The sequence below is a fragment of the Scyliorhinus canicula genome, chromosome 9 (genome assembly GCF_902713615.1).
Source record: "Scyliorhinus canicula chromosome 9, sScyCan1.1, whole genome shotgun sequence".
NCBI classification, from domain to species: Eukaryota; Metazoa; Chordata; class Chondrichthyes; order Carcharhiniformes; family Scyliorhinidae; genus Scyliorhinus; species Scyliorhinus canicula.
The window spans coordinates 28,385,514-28,403,498 of NC_052154.1; the positions used below are offsets into that span (position 1 = coordinate 28,385,514).

Sequence of the window (17,985 nt, forward strand, 5' to 3'; positions counted from 1 at the left end):
ATTGGCAACACTAAATTGCCCCTTAATTGGAAAAAATAATTGGGTACGCTAAATTTATAAAAAAAAAAGTTAATGTGGATGTGCCGAATTTCCTGTTTCCTGAGGAAGTATAGGCGCTGTTGTGCTTCCTTGATGGTAGCGTCGACGTGGGCGGACCAGGACAGATTTTTGGTGATGTGTACCCCTTGGAATTTGAAACTGCTAACCATCTCCACATCGGCCCCGTTGATGCTGACAGGGGTGTGTACAGTACTTTGCTTCCTGAAGTCAATGACCAGCTCTTTAGTTTTGCTGGCATTGAGGGAGAGATTGTTGTCGCTGCACCACTCCACTAGGTTCTCTATCTTCCTCCTGTATTCTGATTCGTCGTTATTCGAGATCCGGCCCACTATGGTCGTATTGTCAGCAAACTTGTAGATGGAGTTGGAACCAAATTTTGCCACACAATCGTGTATGTACAGGGAGTAGAGTAGGAGCTAAGTGCGCAGCCTTGCTGGGTCCCGGTATTGAAGACTAATGTGGAGGATGTGTTGTTTATTCTTACTGATTGTGGTTTGTGGGTCAGAAAGTCAAGGATCCATTTGCAGAGTGAGGAGCCAAGTCCTAGGTTTTGGAGCTTTGATATGAGCTTGGCTGGGATTATGGTGTTGAAGGCGGAGCTGTAGTCAATAAATAGGAGTATGATGTAGGAGTCCTTGTTGTCGATATGCTCTAGGTATGAGTGTAGAGCCAGGGAAATGGTGTCTGCTGTGGACCGGTTGTGGCGGTATGCAAATAGCAGTGGATCAAAGCATTCTGGGAGTATGGAGGTAATGCGCTTCATGACCAACCTCTTGAAGCACTTCATTACGACTGAAGTCAGGGCCACCGGACGGTAGACATTGAGGCATGTGGCTTGGTTCTTCTTGGTATGATAGTCATTACAGAATCATGGCTGAAAGATGACAAAAGCTGGGTGCTATGAAAAGGTGTTGGGTAATAGCTCAGTTAAGCAAAGATGACATTCGTACAATAGTGAGGGATGACCGTCTAAAGATCAAGATGTCAAATCAATTTGGATAGAGGTAAGAAATAACAAAGGGAAGAGGTTGTTTATAAATAGCTACACAGCGTGAAGTAATATGTGGGCCTGTGAGAAAGCTATGGCAATAACCATGGGTGATTTTAATCTATATATAGATTGGACAAAGTGAACTTGGAAGATGAGTTCATGAAGTGCGTTTAGGACAGTTTCTCAAAGCAGTACATTCTCGAGCCTACCAGTGAGTAGTCTATTCTAATGGTAATGTGCAGACACGGATTTACTTATTGACCTCAGAGTAAATGGGCCTCCAGTTGGCAGTTATTGTAGTATTATTTTGCATTCAGTTTGAGGCAGAGAAGAGTGGTTCTAAGACTAGTGTTTTAAACTTAATTAAAGGGATTTCTAAGAGAATGAAGACAGAGCTGGCTAATGTGAACTAGATAATTCGGTTAAGGGATAGGTCAATGAAGGTGCAATGGAAGACATTTAAGGATATTTCATAACGCTCAGCAAAGATACATTCAAGCGAAAAATAAATACTCTATTGGAAGGATGCATACTTTGTGGCTACCTAAGGAAGTTAAAGATACTATCAAATTAAAAGAATATGTGTATAATTCCATGGAGATTAGTGGCAGGTCAGAAGATTGAAGAGAATATAAAAACCAACAAAGAATGGCTTAATGTATGATAGAAAGATAGCCAGAAAAATAAAAGCAGACACGAAATGTTTCTACAGCTTTTTAATAAAGAAAAGAATAATGAAAGTGAGGATTGGTTTCCAGAAAGTAACTCTGGGGAATTAATAATCAGAAATATGGAAATGTCAGATATGTTGAACAGGTATTTTAAGTCTGTCTTTACTATTGAAGCACCATGTCAGTGGAAAATTAGACTGGCCTGAATCACATTTGTAAATGAGTGACGTGCAGCAATTAGCACTCACTTTGAATGTGAGTTTGAGATGACTGTAACATTCAAAGCCTACCTGCAACAGCACCCCTCTGGGTTTTCACCAATGGCAGTCAGACACTAGGCGCGATTCTCTGGCCACGTTGCGCTCAAGCGAAAGCACAATGTGGCTGGAGAATCCTGGGAGAGCCCTCTCGCGGGCCTCCCACAGTTTTCGCGCCTCGCTGGATTCATCCAAGTCCCGCAAGGCATCAGAGTCGGAACTGCGCAAAAGGGGTGGGACCAAATGGCGCTCCCGGACCTGCAGACCTCCCTCGATTCACCTGCCTCCCTAGAGAGGCTGCAGCCGGGCCCCGATGAGTGCTGTTCCACACAAATGTGGACCAGACGATACGGCACATGGGGGGGTCGCTTGGGCCATCAGAGACCTCAGTGTGGTTAGGGATGACTGCAGGGTGGCCCCCTGGACCTCCCGTGGAATATGGGCACGTTTGCACTTCCCAGCTGGCACCTTGGCACTGCCACCCTGGCACTGCTAATGTGCCTGGATAGCACTGCCTGGCAGCCAGGGTGCCAATGCAAGGGTACCCCGGTGGCACTGCCAATGGTCAGGCCCCGAGGGGGGCCATGCCCATGAGAGGAGGGTGTAGGGAGGGTTTGAAGGCTGGGGGGCTGCGCGGCAGGTAAGTAGGAGCCTCCGGAAGCTTGGGGGTCCTAGAAAGAAGGGGTTGTGGGGTAGTTCCCATGTGTGTGGGGGTGACATTGCCCATGAGTGTGGGGGACCCATAAGTTCACTCAGAGATTGGGGCATTCTTTCAAATTGGCCGCCCGAGCTCTTGAGTTCAGCTCCCCAGTGCTAAAAGGAAATTCTATGGGTGAGATTTTCTGGAAAGGTTTCTATGTGTTATAGCGAGCGGGAATTGCCGGAAGCTTTCCGGTGCTTGGCCCAGCGAGGCCAGCAACGCTATTCAATGTTAATTGGTCCACTTAACGAGGCCCTATGTGGTGCTCGCCACAACTGAAGGCTCGCCAGCCGAATCACTGGCACCGCACTCGCCAGCCCCCGCTAACAAGGTTGAGCAGTACATAGGCTGCACTTGCTCGGCCAACCCGAGCTAGCGGACCTGGGGAGGCTCCTAGACGCAGTGGAGGCCAGGAGGGATGTCTAATTGCCCGAAGGCCCCGAAGGTTTAGCCAGAGGGCAGCCAGTGCTGCCTGGGACAAAGTGGCGGCAGCTGTGAGCTTGGGGAGTGTGACCAAGAAGACTGACCTCCAGTGCCGATAAAAGGGTCAACAACCTACACCGGGAAGCATGAGTGAGTAGACACCAATGCTCTGTCCCCAGACCTGTCCGCCCGCAAGTGAGCATCCACCCCCTAACACTCCATGCGACCCCCAAATCTCCCATCACCTCACTTCATCAGTGAAGGTGTCCAAGGCGTTGCACAGTCGCTGATGGCCATGGCTGAAGGTGTCGGCAGAATGTCTGCCTCGCTGGGGGATGTCACCCAGTACCAGGCTGACCTTGATGAGGTTCTGTGGGACATGCCCTGCTCTCAGATGGGAATGGGAGAGTCGCTGTGGAGCTTGTCCCTGCCACAGATGGGCATTGCTGAACCCCAGGGTCCTATGGGCACCGTGCAGGGCGCTGAGTGGGAACCCTGACCCGTCCCATGGAGTGGGGCCGGTGGCCAGCAGCGCACCCGAGTTCTGCCCCTCTGATGAGGCCGCGTCTCACAGTCAGCACACGGAACGAGGCGGCACGGCTGTGCATGAGCTGCCGACAAGTGCGCCGGGACCCTCCGGCCTCAGAGCCTCCAGAGGATGCCTGCCAGGGGCATGGAAGACCATGGGACGAGGTAAGCAGCTGGCTTCGTCCACCTCTAATGTACCTGCTAGGAAGACCTTGGATGTAGCAGTAGAGCTAGGAGGGCAAAGCACATCGAGGATCACTGAGGGGAGGGGTGAAGGCTGTAGGACGGCGTGGGGAGGGGGCACTAGGAGGGAGATCAAGGTGCCCTGACCCTCTCTTGCCTGGCCACTGATGGATCCCACCAATGCCCACAGCGATGAAGTGCAGGTTTGAGTGAAAATCTCCCATGCGGTCCTCACCCTTTCCATGGAGACCAAAAGGTCAGAATTATGGCATCAGAGAGAAAGCGGACAGACTCCTCCATCCTTTGCTCTAGTCTGCTGACTGAAACTTGCACCGTTACCTGATTTTCCACCACGGTCGTTGTATCTCCAGCATATGTAATATGGCTGTTCCCAGAGGTTCATCATCAGACTTGGACTCAGTAGGTGCCTGATCGCCAGCAGTCCTTTCAGTGCCAGAGATCTGGGGTGTCACTGCTTCCAACTTCTAGGGAGTAGTATCTGTGAGGTGTTCCTCAGAATGTGACCCCGAGCCTACTGTATAACTATGTCCCATTAGGCTTTGCACCTCTGAGCTGGTGGAAGATACAGGTGAACGCTATGATTGGACCTTCTTCCAATGGCTCCTCAGCTTCCTCCTGTGGACAGGGCTTATGTTTGCTCTGGAGGCCGAACTGGATTTGCTGGTCCTGTAAGAGAGAGATGATAGCTTTCATCCATAAGCCAGCAGAATAACAGTATCTGATCAACTCATGGACAGCTCATCCATACCAGTTGGCTGGAAGAGGCTGATCTCACCTCCACATGAGCGATCTCTGTTCTCCCCACCAACCCAGCAGCATCTTTAAATTTGGTCTACTCCATGACATTGGCATTCCCTCCTCCAGTCTGGATTCCATGAGCAAGCTTGACCTGTACGAAGATAAATGGAATGTGATGAGAAGAGATGGAGGGCAGATTGGGAAGCATGTTTAACTGTTGTGTGTGCTGTGCTCTCCACATTAAGAGCTGAGGCTGGAGTTTGCGGAGCATGATAGACGTGATGCTGGTGATATTAAAGTACTTGTGAGGCAATCAGTGCTGATGTCTCCCCTGTAAATATCATGTGGGAACCCTGAACAGTGTAACCCTTTGAGTGCATGGTACCACCAGGAGAGTGTACGATTGGAGTGAGCTGATGTTTGACCACCTGGCAGAGAGGATCAGATAATTCATCCTCTTCCTGCACTTGTTGGCATTTCTCAGGTGGGTGTCCAATGAGCTGACCTCCTTTGCAATCTCCTCCCAGGCTGTTGAGGCGAGGCTAGTGGGCCTCCTGGAACCATCCCTGTGGTGAAAGACATCCTGATGTTGGTGAACTCCATTACTGAACCTCTGAGCAGAGGCCAGAACAGATCAACCATGATCTAATCAAATGGTGGAACTGTCTGAGGGGCCAAATAGCCTACTGCTCCTAATTCATATACTCATGCATATCTTTAAATCGACATACAATTGACAAGAGGAATAGGAAGTAATGAGGGATTTTGTAGGATAAAGGAAGAAATCTATTAGGTTTGGCTAAGATAAATAAAAACATTATCAGTTTTTAGAAATTGTTGTGTTATTGAAATATTAGTATCAAGTAAATGTCTGTGTGGAGTCTGCACATTCTCCCCCTGTCTGCTTGGATCTCCTCCCACAAGTCTAGAAAGACGTGCTTGTTAGGTGAATTGGACATTCTGAATTCTCCCTCCCGAGCAGGCACCAGACTATGGTGACTAGGGAAATTTCACAGTAAATTCATCGAAGTATTAAAGTAAGCCTACTTGTGACACTTAAAGATTATTATTATTAATTTCTACATATAACTGTGCAAAAATATTTGATCAAAGTAGGTAAGTCACCAGGCTCGGATGGCATGCACATGGATGCTTTCAAGATAATCAGAGAAGAACTGGCAGAGGCTATGGCTAAAATTCTCCCACAAGTGTTGGAAGAATCAGAACCATATGGGGGTCCCAAACCTACACTTGCTGGCAACGCAACCAGTGGCAATCAGGGTAATGGACCATGCGAGCTAAGAGGCCAGTCAGAGGGCGTTTCAACAGGCCCATCATGAGAGATTAGCACTGCTGAGACAAGTCAAGACAATGAAAGTGTCTCAACATGGTGACACCCTCGCTGGCACACAGAATACAATAATGGAAGAGTCCAAAGGTCAGTAGGGCCACAGGGTAGAGGGAAGATTCTCTTTGTGGGATTGCTGTCTGCTGCAATTGTGGCCTTTCATCTACGCAAGTCCATTGCTGGGAAAAGTACTCTCCGGCTCCAATGACTTCCAAGTGTGTTGCTGTTCTCGGTGGGGGTACTCCGCTGGCGGGCAAGTCACCGGTAACACTGCAAAATTGTACGTAATTGGCTGGCAACTGATTTTGCTCCCATTCTGCCATGGGAAATTCCTTCAGAGATGGGAGTGCATTGGGGATCTTTGCTGAACTGGCCCCACCGATTTTCAGCACCAGCACCCCCAGGCCTTAAACACTGCCTCCACAGAACCTGGGGAAATCCAGCATTATGACAATTTTTCGGTTCTTCTCCAAAGTTCAAATTATGACATGGAATTAGAGTAGCCAGTGGAACTCTTCTTGATGGGATAAAAGGATAAGCTGGGGAATTCAGTCAGTCTGTCACTTAAAATCCATAATTCAAGATCCGATAATTGAGTGTACTGAAAAGGTGCCCTGTTGTAGAAAATATATGGGGGCTGGATTCTCCGCAGCCCCGCGCCAAAATCATGTTTGGCACGGGGGCGGAGAATCGACATTTACGCGAGAATCTCTCCGGGTCCCTGCCAGCCCCCTGCAGGCAGGTGAATTGGTCTTTATTTTTGTTAGGAAAGTCTGGAGTGAAATGCCACCATTTTTATGCCGGCGTGGGGACATAGCCCCATTTTGGAGAATCCAGTCCGTGGAACACGCAAAGTACAGAATTTTCCAACATTTCTGGTACCTCAGTATTTTTGGGGACACAGTTGTAGTTTGCAGATATGTGATAAATGTAAGTGTATGGGTAAAACAAGGAATGACAGCAACAGTTTTGAAACACCTCCCCTTGATTAATAAACTTTTCAAGAGGATAGATATAAATATTATAGGCATTATGCTTGTCAGAAGTCAATTAGGGAAGCGATGTGCATTACAATTGTTAGCTGTACATCTGGGTATTCAGACGTAATAGTCATTGCTTTGTTAAATGTAGACATTGTGGTTGACACATCGTTAGAAATGTTTATTCGAGTCAAGTTCTCAGAAGTGGTTAATCTTCAACCGGGGACCTAATTTTGTGTCTCAGCTAGTCAGTCATATGGTAATGGTGCTAAATGAAAGCATTCAATCCATTCCATATCATCTCATGATCTGGCTGGTAGATAGATGTAGCGGCACACAGTCATATGCTGCATATATGCTGACATGGACTGAAAAGAAAATTGCAATATTGTTTGCTCACAGGGTGTTAAGACAAGAATTAACACGGCTTTCACAATTGAATTACTATACAGCTGCAATGAATGTGGTGCATTAATACTAGTCAAAGCAACATAGTCGGAAATGATCCATGATGAGGACAGAAACATTGATGTAGATTGTCCGCGGAATTCTCCATTCCTGAGACTAAGTGTTGACCCAGGGGCAGGATTCGTGGACTTCGATAACAGCAAAACTGGTGCCGCATCTGGACCGATTCAGTGACCGTTAAGGGGTCAGCACTGGCGCCACGTGGAACACAATTGATTCCAATGAGAAATGTGTGGGATTCGCCGGTTTCATGATTGACAGTTAGGAGGCTGACAAGCTGCAGCCGCATATACCCACTTCACTCCACCGAGTCAACAAGGTGGCAGCGAGGAGAGCGACCCCGTTTGACGGACACCGAGCTCAAGACCCTGCTAGACGCCATGGAGGAGAGGTGGGTGATCCTGTACCCCGGGTTGGAAGGAGGCTGCCAGCCACCTCTGTTCGCCGGGCCTGGCCACATGTGGCAGAGGTGGTCAGCGCCATGGGAACATGTGTCGGACTGTTTAATACTGTGACCCCCACCCAGGCGAAGGTCAGCCATTAGCGCCGGGAAGGGGAGAACACTGGAAGGGGTGTGCTGGACCTGCGGCCCCTCACCTCAGCGGGGCGGGCCTGAAGAAAGGGCAGTCACAGGGGTGGAGGTCGGCATCGGGCAAGGAAGTGACACTCCGCTGTGTTGCAGTTCCCCATGGCACGTGCGTAAACCCCCCGTCCCCAGCATCACCACCCCCACACCACTCTCACTCTGAGGGAGGTGGAGGTGATGGGGCCCATGCCGGTGACTCCCGCAGGGGAGGTGCCGGAGCACCGCAGCACCCCGGAGTCTCCCCCCCGTTGTCCCTGGCGCATCAAATGGGCAGCGGCACCACGCAGAGGGGGCCCGGTGGGGGGAATGGCAGACGTGGGGGGTGGGCTTGGCCCAGGGACTGCAGATCAGCCAGCGTGTACCGCTCCGGTGTCCCACCCCCCCACCGTCCCCACCTCCGCCACCCCAGAGATTTGATGGGATCATTTGATATGGAATGGCCATCTTGCATGCAGGGATCACCCAGGTGGACAGTGGAAAGTTGCTGCCACAGGCAGGAGTCGGACGTTGTCAAATGATGCGGAATGCCAGAGTTCATTGCAGAGCAGGTTGTCATCATCCTCCACTCATCAAGTAGAGCATCAGGTAGGAATCACGGAGGGGGCTGCTGGCAGAGGGGGTGGCCAGGCAGTGTGAGGGGGGTGGGTGTAGTGTTCAGGCCCAGTAATTTTGAGATTTTTGGCAGCATGGTGGCACAGTGGTTAGCACTGCTGCCTCACAGTGCCAGGGACCCAGGTTCGATTCTGACCATGGGTGACTGTCTTTGTGAAGTTTGTACATTTTCCCTGTGTCTGTGTGAGTTTCTTCTCACAATCCAAAGATGTGCAGATTAGGTGGATTGGCCATGCTAAATTGCTCCTTAGTATCCAAAGATTAGGTGGGGCTATGCAGCTGGGACGGGGTGGGGGGGGGGGGCATAGTGCAAACCTGATATGCCAAATATCCGCCTTCTGCATCGTACGGATTTTATGATTCTACGAGAAAATGCCCATGGATAGCCGGTCCAAAGTTGTGATGTCCTGGATGCTTCCTCTCTTCTCCTTCTCTCTCTTCATTTTCCTCATGAGTTGATACTGAAGCCTGGTGGCAAGGATTATGTTCACTTGATGTTCAAGTTATGAAGGTTATAGCAAACCACTACAAATTAGCTGACATGCTCCAGTGTGTGCTGGAGTGCTCCTTCCAAATGATCCAGCAAACTGCCCTGTTGCTCCAGGGCACCAATCATGCGTTCCACCGTGTTCATAGTGGCAGGATAGCTGTCATTGCAGGAGAACAGTCCATATATGGTTGGATGATGGAGGACAGACATCAGCTGCAGGCGCATAGGGTAGTCCTTGCTGCCAACCAGCCACCCTCTGGTTTGGCAGGTTAGCTCGTAGATAGCTGGAATGGCTGACTGGCACAGGATGATAGCACCATGACAGCTGTTGGGAGAGCAAGTATTCACCATGATGATGGATGTGGTCGCACGCCAACTATATGTCAGGGATGGAGCCCTTTGTGGTTGAGGTGTATCTCCCAATTGAGATGTGGTACCCGCAGAGCCACATGAGAGGCAGTGACATAGTGGTATTTTCACTGGCCTAGTAATTCAGACACCCAGAGTAATGCTCAGGGAATCCAGGTTCGAATTCCGCCACGTCAGATGGTGAAATTTGAATTCAATAAAAATCTGGAATTAAGATTCTAATGATGACCATGAAACCATTGCTGATTGTCAAAGAATCCATCTGGTTCACTGATGTCCTTTAGGGAAGGAAGCCTATTATCTTTACCTGGTCTGGTCTACAGGTGACTACAGATCCACAGCAATGTGGTTGACTCTCAAATACCCTCAAGGATGGGCAATACATGCTGGCCCAGCCAGCGACAACTGCATCCATGAACAAATAATAAAAAAAAACATGCATGCAGTCAATGGGTTTCTGCACCATGGGGAAGTTCTCTATCCTGGTGAAGCCATGTGTCAACTCTTCCTATTTCTCTCTGAGTTAACAATGATGCCCCCCCCCCCCCCTCCCCCTCCTGGTGTGCAGTAATAGACTATAATGTGAGTTATGTTGGTGATGTCATTGGCTCCAGCCCGGAAGGATCCACTGGAGTAGTAATTAAGGGCCGTAATGACATTGACAGCCACTGGCAGCACAATCCTCGCCCAGAAGTGCGCAGAAGGTCACGCATCTTTCTTTCTAAGTCATAGGCTCTCTGGACACCATAAGTGGGTAAGACCTCCAATTAAAAGTTCTCCTCCTTCCTCCTCGAACAGCTTTTCCTCTCGTAGGAACTGTAGCCTCCATGACAAGAAGTAAGTGGCATTTCAGAATGATGCCGCTATTTCTAAAGGTTCCTCACCACTCCCTTCTGAATGAAAAACCCCTATCAATTCTTCCAACAACCCAGCACTTCCACTACCTTTGCAGGAGAGGTAGATGATCAGAAAAAGGTGACATCTTGAAGTAGCCCACATGGGGTGGAGGTGGGGTTGTTTGTGCAGTCATGTGGTTTAATGGAGGCTGTTATCAAGGCCGGCGAGGTCCAAAGTAACAGGTCAGTCACCAAAGCAGGAGTAGGCACTGATTAATGTCACAATTTCCCCACTGTGCTATGTTTTCAGCACATGTATAGGTTTCCCACAATATCACCCTCCACAGCATGGAGACTGGTGCAGTGCACGCTGGATGTTACCAGAAGCAAACCCCTCACAATTTTCTTTTGTTACTCTACTCCCATAGTGCTGGAACCAGTGGTGCTACAGAGTTAAATTTTGCAGCCACAACATATAATTTACCCTCGGCATTTAGAAAAAAAATGACATTTAATTGAATCCTTACAACATATAATTGACCTTACAGGAATGGGTAATGTTAAGAACTAAACATAATGGCTGGGATTTTCCACTTCTGCACTTACAAGCCATTGATCAAAGGCTGGTGAGCACACAAAGGGAAAACCTTGGTCTACAACTTTAATGTAGACTACCTACGAGCATGGGATTGGGAATGCACTCGTTTCAAAAATCCTGTAATATTATGCTGTAATTCATGTGATTAATATTGACATTTATTTATATGACTGGAAATTTGTACCATGATCGCATTAATATAAATGCATAAGGATCCGAACTGCACTGAGTGCTCATAAGTCACAAGGATTTTACGACTGCTATGGACGGAAACTGTGTGAATGGTAGTTCTACAAGTAGACCATTAGATTCCCATCACTGCACTCCTTTAAGGTTCAACTGACATTTAAACTTGGTTGCTTTCTGCAACAATTTTCCATTTCTTAGTCAGACGAATCAATGTAACATCTCATAGTTGTAGTACATAATCTACAAGGAAACTAAGTATGCATCTGTAAACCAATATAAAAATGATGGATGTCATAACCCACTGCACGGGACTTACGGGGTGGGGATGATTATCTTCCCCTTGACCCTTGCGTAGTTAATTAAAGTAAACTCAAATTAAAATAAACCTAAGAACTAGACACCCTGGCCAGCCATTTCCCAGCCAAATTCCTCCTCACTATTTGGGACTTGTGCCAAAATCAGAAGAGCAAATGCCTGACATAGCCATACTAACACACCTTTCAGCCAACGTCCCAAACTTCTCCATCACCATCCCTGAGTATGTATCAGTGGCACAGAAATATACAGTGGGAAGGGAACCCTTGGAATCTTCAACATTGACAACAGTCCCCATAAAGTTTTGTGGTACCAGATAAAACATGTGCATGGAAACCTACTATCCTCACTTAGCTTATGAATCAGTGCTCCTCCATGTCGAACACCACTTGGATGAAACACTGAGGATAGCAATGGCACATATTGTACTCTGGGTCCAATGGTAAGACTGCCACAGTAGCACCACTACTGACTCAGTTGAGTCCTAGTTGGCAGATTGGTCTGTGGCAGGTGGTGAGTGTGCCAACATGAAAGAAAATTCAGCTTGACCTTGTCCTTACCAATCTACCTGTCACAGATACATATATTAATGACAATATTGGTAGTAGTAACCACTGCACAGTTCTTGTGGAGATGAAGTGCTGTCTTAAATCCCTTTCGTAACTTGAGAAAGCAGGCGAAGATTGAACATTAATTTTGACATGTTTGTTAGATGAACTGGTCATTCTGAATTCTCCCTCAGCCTTCCTGAACAGGCGCCAGAGTGTGGCGATTAGGGGGTTTTCACAGTAACTTCATTGCAGTGTTAATGTAAGCCTACTTGGGACATTAATAATAATAATTATTATTATTGTTAACTGTGGTTTAACTGCGGCACCGTGGTTAGCACTGCTGCCTTACAGCACCAGGGGCACGGGTTCAATTCCAGCCTCGGGTGACTGTGCACTCGTGGAGTTTGCACATTTTCCCTGTGTATGCGGGGTTTCCTACAGGTGCTCCAGTTTCCTCCCACAGTCCAAAGATGTGCAGCTTAAGTGGATTGCCCAAGCTAAATTTCCCCTTAATGTCCAAAGGTGAGATGGGTTATGAGGATAGGACGGGGGAGTAGCCTGGGTGGGGTGCTCTTTCGGAGGGTTGGTGCAGACATGATGGGCCAAATGGCTTCCTTCTACACTGTTGGAATCGTATAACTATATACAAAGGTCTGTGTGAAGCAGCATCTCGCTCCCAGTACAATCCTTGCTGGGAGGACTATACCTGTCTACACCCTGCCTTGGGCCTGCTTTTATATCAATACATAATGAGCCCCAGGTTGGTGGCTTCCGCACCATATCTGGGGAGCTCATACTCCACAAGTCCCTTGGAAGATCAATAATGGTTTCCCTGTGTCCTCTTGGGTGTTATGACAATCCCCATCCTTAATGAGGCAAAAGTCTGCATGTGAATATGAAAGGCTTTGCTGAAGTTATCGGAGGTATCATCTTCCAGAAATTCTGCATGAACATCAGGGCTGTTTACGGACGACCCCACCAATCATCCCTCTAAGATGCACGCATGTGTGACAGCGCAGCAATTATGAAGCTAATGCGCAGACCACTGCCAAGTTGACCCCCGAGTGGCCATCTTGACTGGCCAAGATGGCCACACATAATTAAATATCATTATCTGCATCACACTCAACCAGGGCGTGATCCAGATCCAGGTGCCTCAAGTCAGATAAGTCGTGCCAATTTGGGCCTCTCCCACGATTCAACCCAGTGATAGAATCGCGCCCGTTATATTTTAATTTTAAAATACAAGATTTCGGAGATGTTGTAAATAAATAAAATGAACCGACTTTTCTATAATTACACCTTCTCCTTTTTAGCCAGATAAACTCTGTAATGCTTGGTGGAAGCATTCGGCTAGGGAATGCCTTTTCTGCCTACAATGACTTGTTTCTGATTATTATAGGTCGTTGATAAGCAACAGAAAATTCAAGAATTACAGGAGACGATAACTGAACTACACAATGAGATGGCTGTGAAAGACTCAGAGAATTTGAATCAGCTGCAAGATATACACCACCTGGAGAGCAAGGTCAAAGCCTTGAAACAAGAGGTATGATTTCTGCTCGGAGCAAGAGAAAATGTGTTTTGATCTTAGAAGCTCAAAATAGAATTTATGATCTATTAATTGTTAATGTGTTTATTACATAATTACAATAAAGTATTAATTCATTAGGATTTTTTAAACCTTCCAGATTTTAAAAAAAAGTTCCAGTTTGCTCCATTGTGCCTTTTGATTTAAGGCCATAAGCCTTACATCTCCAGAATTTTTTCCTTTGTTTAACATATGGATCACATAATGCTTATCTTTAAAAACAGCTTCCCATTATTCATATGTGTACATGTGCCTCTTTATGAGACTAGAAATTTCAGAATTTCAAATTTTTCTAATGTTTCATTTGTATTGTAGCAAAACAAGTACTTGACCTAGTAAAAATACAAAAAGTCATTTTTAAGCACACAAGGTGGCTGTGGTCAAATACACACACTCCACTCTGAACCCAAGTTAGTGTCTGTAGATTTCTCCTCAGAATCCCCCAGATGATGATCACATGAGAGTTTCCAATTTCCACTCCCAAAAACATGCTTTAAAATCTTCTTCCCTTAATGGTTTGCATTCTGAAATGTTCTCTCTCGCCTTCTAAATAAGCTTTTCTAGCAGAGTTGTGAGAGATGTCTTCTTTCTCACGACCTATCTTCAGCTGCAATCAAACTAGCTAACTACAACTTAAAAGCTTCCACACCTTAACATGCATTCAGTTTCATGAGAGATCCTCTCTTGTCCGCCAAACCATAAACTTCCAAATGAGGTCCCATTCACTTACTGTTACTAATGGAGAGTTTGTGGAAGTATTATGTTGTGTTTTTGAGGCAGCTTTGCTGACCTGCTGGATCCTGACAGGGATTTTCTACCCAATCAAAAAAAAAAGCCTTCTTTAGCTATGAGGGCTTTTGGGCAGCAGCATGGTGTGAAAATAGAGCACAGGCAGCAGAAAGGGGGAAGAGGGTGTCTTGTTATGCTCTAAGCATAGCATAAGCGGCTTCCTTGTTGTGCACTTGACAAAGGAAGGTTCAGACGTGGCGATAACTTCAACACATTTATTAAACTATTTACACTTCTATTACTCGGGTTCGCCACTACTGTTAATCCTTCTATAGCTACTCAGACTGACAAACCAGTCTGCTACAATCCACGTGGTGGGAGTGATATTGAATCAACCCTGTGTCTCTACTCACTGACTGTCTCCACTGGAAAGAGGAAGATCATGTGTGTTGTGTCCTTTATATATGGGTTGGTGTAATGCCCTCCTGTGGTCGTGTCACCTCTGTGTGTATCGTGAATGCCCATTGGTCGTGTCCTATCTAACTGATCTATTGGTTCAGTGTCTCTGGTGCTCCCTCTAGTGTCTAGCTAGTCTACATGTATTTACATTAACCCCTTGTGTATTTACAGTGATGCACATCACCACAGAGGGCTCCCATAGAAGGCCCTACCCAAGTTTTTTGGGGAGCATTCTTCCTACTTCCACTTCAACTAGAAACACTGATTGAGATGCTTGCATTTCAACAAAAAGGTAGTGACTGAACTGTAACTCCTCCTGAAACCTGACCTGCAATCTCACAGCAGGGCACGGGTGACACTGACAGTGGCTGACAAGGCCAAATCCTCAATTTCCATGCCAGTAAGTCCTTCCAGGCATGTGCCAGTGACAGCAGTAACATCTCACAGATCACCATTCATTGCTGCATCAGGGAGGTGGGAGAGGCCAGGAGAGGATAGATCATTATTTGCTCACTGACCAGAGAGAAGCGGGAGAAGAGAGCATGAGGGATTTACAGGCTGGCAGGATTCCAAGAAGAAATCAGCTGCATACAGGTGGTTCTGCTGCTCTCATATTTGAATGGTGAGATGTTCTGTAACTGCAAATTGCTTCATTTTATCAATGTCCAGTTTTTGTGAAACCAGTCATAAGATCCTCTTGGTCAATGCCTTCTTCAGTGGCAGCAGGCACAACTTCATCCTGCAGCAATCAGTACTACCTGACATATTTACCCCAACATGGTGAACCAGAGGCTGGGTGCTTGAGACAAAGGATAACCTTTATATCCGTTCAAATCACCACCCAACCATGCAAGGACATCAAGCTTCTAACAAGAGCCACAAGGAGTTCCATGGAGTAAACCTTTGGTATCCTGAAACTGCCTGGATCGCTCTCAGTGTTTCCTCGAGTGCTCACCAGAGCTGCTGAAGGTCATTCTTCAAGTCATCTACCGTCTTCCCAGCTAGAGACATCAATGTTTAAGATGATTGACAAAAAAACCAATGACAGCTTTAGGAGAACCTTTTATACAAATTGAGTGTTAGGATAGGCAATAAACTGCTTGAGTGTACATCAAAGTTTGTCTGCTGAGTCCTCCAGAACCTCACTATCATGAGGCATAGACATCGCCACCGATCATTGGAGTTTACCTTGAGAGAAAGATGAGGAGAGAAGCAGGAGGCATCTGGGACCTCTTTGCACTGTCTTTGAGCAGATGCTAAATTCCCAAAATTTCATCCAATTATCAAGGTCACCTCACCATTCCCCACTGTTCAATCAATATATAATGGATGACCACAGTGTATCGATGTTAAAATCATGAAATAAAAGCTGCCAACAAAAAAACTTTAACAATTTTATCCACTTCTAAAAATGAATATACACAACTCAAATTTGCACTTTCTGTATCCATAGAACCTTGGAATTCCTATAGTGTAGAAAGAGGCCATTCGGCCCATCGGGTTTGCAGCGACCCTCGGAAAGAGCACCCTACCCAGGCCCACTCCCCGCCCTATCTCCATAACCCCACCTAACTTGCACATCGTTGTGACACTAAGGGGCAATTTGGCATGGCCAATTCACCCAACCTGACACGGGGAGAAAGTGCAAACTCCACACAGACAGGTATCCAAGGCAGGAATTGAACCCTTGGTCCCTGGCACTGTGAGGCAGCAGTGTTAACCACTATCTTGCAGGTGCCTTTGCCTGTGCTAGTGCTCCTAAGCAGCCTACCCCTGTAAATCAGCAGGACCGTAGAATGGGTACAGTACAGAAGGAGACAGCTTGGCCTTCCATGTCCATGCCAACACTCAGCTAGAACTACTCAGCTCGTCTCACTCTCCTGCCTTATTCAAATAACCCTTCATAATCTTTTCTCTTCAGGTGCTTATCCAATTTCCTTTTGAAAGCCATGGTTGAATCTGCCTCTACCACACTATCAGGTAGTACATTCCATGAGCTACCCACTCACTGTGTGAATTTTCCTCATGTTGCCGTTGAATCTTTTGTCAGTCACCTTAAATCGGTGTTCTCCCTGGTAGAAGCCCACTGACTTCAGTCATAGACAGTCATAAAATGTACAGTCCAGAAGGGGGCCAGTCGGCACATCGGGTCTGCACCGGCCCTTGGAAAGAGGACCCTACTTAAGCCCATGCCTCCACCTCATCCCTGTAACACAGGAACCCACCCAACCTTTTGGAAACTAAGGGGCAATTTAGCATGACTAATCCACCTAACCTGCACATATTTGGACTGTGGGAGGAAACCTGAGCACCCGGAGGAAATCCACGCAGACATTGGGAGAAAGTGCAAACTCCATACAACCACCCGAGGCCGGAATTGAATCCGGATCCCTAGAGCTGTGAGGCAGCAGTGCTAAGGTGCCGCCCCACTTCTACTTGTAGAAACCGTGCCGACCTCTACTTGGAGAAACTGCAAATAGCTTTGCAGAATCACCTTGAACAGCTCTGGGCCATCTTTGGACTGGACAGGAATGCTTCAATTTGGTCATCACTAAGGAAGATTCCATGGTCGTAGCTTAGCAACTTTGGATGCAGTCTAGGGTCAAAGCTCTGCTTTTCTTTAGGGAGGCAGATGTCTGCCTTTGGGCATGGAGATAGGGCAGCACGGTAGCATTGTGGATAGCACAATCGCTTCTCAGCTCCAGGGTCCCAGGTTCAATTCCGGCCTGGGTCACTGTCTGTGCGGATGTCTGCACATCCTCCCCGTGTGTGCGTGGGTTTCCTCCGGGTGCTCCGGTTTCCTCCCACAGTCCAAAGATATGCAAGTTAGGTGGATTGGACATGATAAATTGCCCTTAGTGTCCAAAATTGCCCTTTGTGTTGGGTGGGGTTACTGGGTTATGGGGATAGGGTAGAGGTGTTAACCTTGGGTAGGGTGCTCTTTCCAGGAGCCGGTGCAGACTCGATGGGCCGAATGGCCTCCTGCACTGTAAATTCTATGATATCTATGTCGGTGGAATAAGTAAATAGGGGTTTCAAAGAGTCACTCATCTTCTGAACTCTGTAAATGACAGGTCATTGGAATTGATGAGCTCCATGACCATGAAAGTTGCAGTGGTGTATGTTGACCTTTCTTAGGATGTTAGCATGTTTTGCTCCCTCACCATTCCCATAAGCAGCTGAACACGGTTGCCATGTCTACTTTGGACGAGCAGTCTCCGACCATGGTCATTTCAAAGGTTTGTACATAAGCAGCAACAATCCTCAGCAGTTCTGCTATTGTCACTGGGAA

General features: G+C 47.1%; 1 protein-coding gene across 4 annotated transcripts in view; it reads left to right on the forward strand.

Moving 5' to 3' along the window:
- LOC119971178 (myosin-3) overlaps positions 1-17,985 on the forward strand; it is a 1,049,419-nt gene that overhangs the window by 326,686 nt on the left and 704,748 nt on the right. For all 4 annotated transcript variants that reach the window (XM_038806379.1, XM_038806381.1, XM_038806380.1 and 1 more), the window contains exon 8: positions 13,317-13,463. In XM_038806379.1, the coding sequence (XP_038662307.1) occupies positions 13,317-13,463 (147 nt within the window). The remainder of the gene's footprint in view (positions 1-13,316; positions 13,464-17,985) is intronic.